General features: G+C 39.8%; 1 protein-coding gene across 2 annotated transcripts in view; it reads left to right on the top strand.

Moving 5' to 3' along the window:
* Nucleotides 1-1,260, top strand: part of LOC102212151 (catechol O-methyltransferase domain-containing protein 1-like) — a 7,596-nt gene that overhangs the window by 1,749 nt on the left and 4,587 nt on the right. For both annotated transcript variants that reach the window (XM_005736398.1, XM_005736399.1), the window contains exons 2-3: nt 183-307; nt 421-526. In XM_005736398.1, the coding sequence (XP_005736455.1) occupies nt 183-307; nt 421-526 (231 nt within the window). The remainder of the gene's footprint in view (nt 1-182; nt 308-420; nt 527-1,260) is intronic.

Genomic DNA, 1,260 nt, shown 5'->3' with positions numbered 1-1,260 from the left:
TGCTGCTGCAATAATTTAATTTCCCTGTTGAAATCGTTTGGGTTTGAACTTAATCAAATAACTTCTACTTATTAACTAGATCTTAGGTTTCCTGAAATATATTTAAGCTGGCTAGGAGTCCTCTGACATCATTGTGCTCTTAAGATCCTTATGTCTTTTTTATGGTTTGTTTGTGCCCTCAGGAAGAAAGAAATCTTCCAGAATGAGCATCTCCAAAAGTCACTGTGGGGGGAAAGACAATCCACTGTTACAGTATGTTGTCAATCACTCTGTGAGGGAGCATCCGGTGCTGAAAAAACTCAAATTGGTAAGGAGGTCTTGCCGCTTGTGCTCTGGCAAATCTATTGTAATAAATCTAATCAGGTTTCATATGGCATTATGAAATTTTATGTAACTGGCTTCCGCTCCGCTTGCTTTCAGAGAACAATGGAAGACTCCTGGAACGGGATGATGGTTGCCTCTGAAGAGTCACAGTTGTTGGCCAATTTGGCCAAACTAATAAAAGCTAAGAAAGCGATAGAGATTGGTAAGGGTGACGAATTTGACATCACACGAACATCCAAACTGATAAAAACATGCGCAGCTTTTATGACTAAGCTTTCCCTTTTTTTCACCTGTTCAAACACAGTAACATTGCACAATATGAACACAAAACACTGGCTACTTGGAGTGCACAGGAAATTGCATAGAGAGCAGGACATAGAGCAGGCAAGTCTTCAAAGTGGACTGAACCTTTCTTTTGGCATGTTTAGCAATCAATCAATCAAGGAGCTGTGGAAGCTGCTTTAGTTCTTTAGGACCAAAGTAAACTCGATTTTAATGATTGAATCAGTTTTCTAATATGTGCTTTAGTAGTTGCAGTTGGCAGCAGATTAGAATCAAGGATAAAAATATTTTACTTTCTCCATCACCACCAAACGCATGCAAACTTCAGTAGCAATGTGACATGCAGTTTGAGACGTTTTCCCAGTTACAGTGAGATTTAAATCGATCACTAATCTGTTCCTGTTCGTGTCACACTCTTCTGTGAGGTGTGAGCGCTGTTTGTTTTTAACATAGTTCACGGTGGAGAATAGCTGCTGACATAATGTGGATCCGAAGATCAATAATTGGCCTTACTGGGGTTGAAAGTCTTGATAAATGCATTCCCACCCATGTAATTGAGCTTTGCTTGGCACATCCGACATACTGTTTTACTTTTGTCCATGATGCGCTTATCTTCAGGGTCATACTCCACATGAAGACCAAAATAGTTCCAAA

This window comes from Pundamilia nyererei, unplaced genomic scaffold, assembly GCF_000239375.1.
Source record: "Pundamilia nyererei isolate P.nyererei 1_Seehausen unplaced genomic scaffold, PunNye1.0 scaffold00069, whole genome shotgun sequence".
Taxonomy (NCBI): Eukaryota; Metazoa; Chordata; class Actinopteri; order Cichliformes; family Cichlidae; genus Pundamilia; species Pundamilia nyererei.
This window is presented reverse-complemented; position numbering and strand designations above follow the sequence as displayed.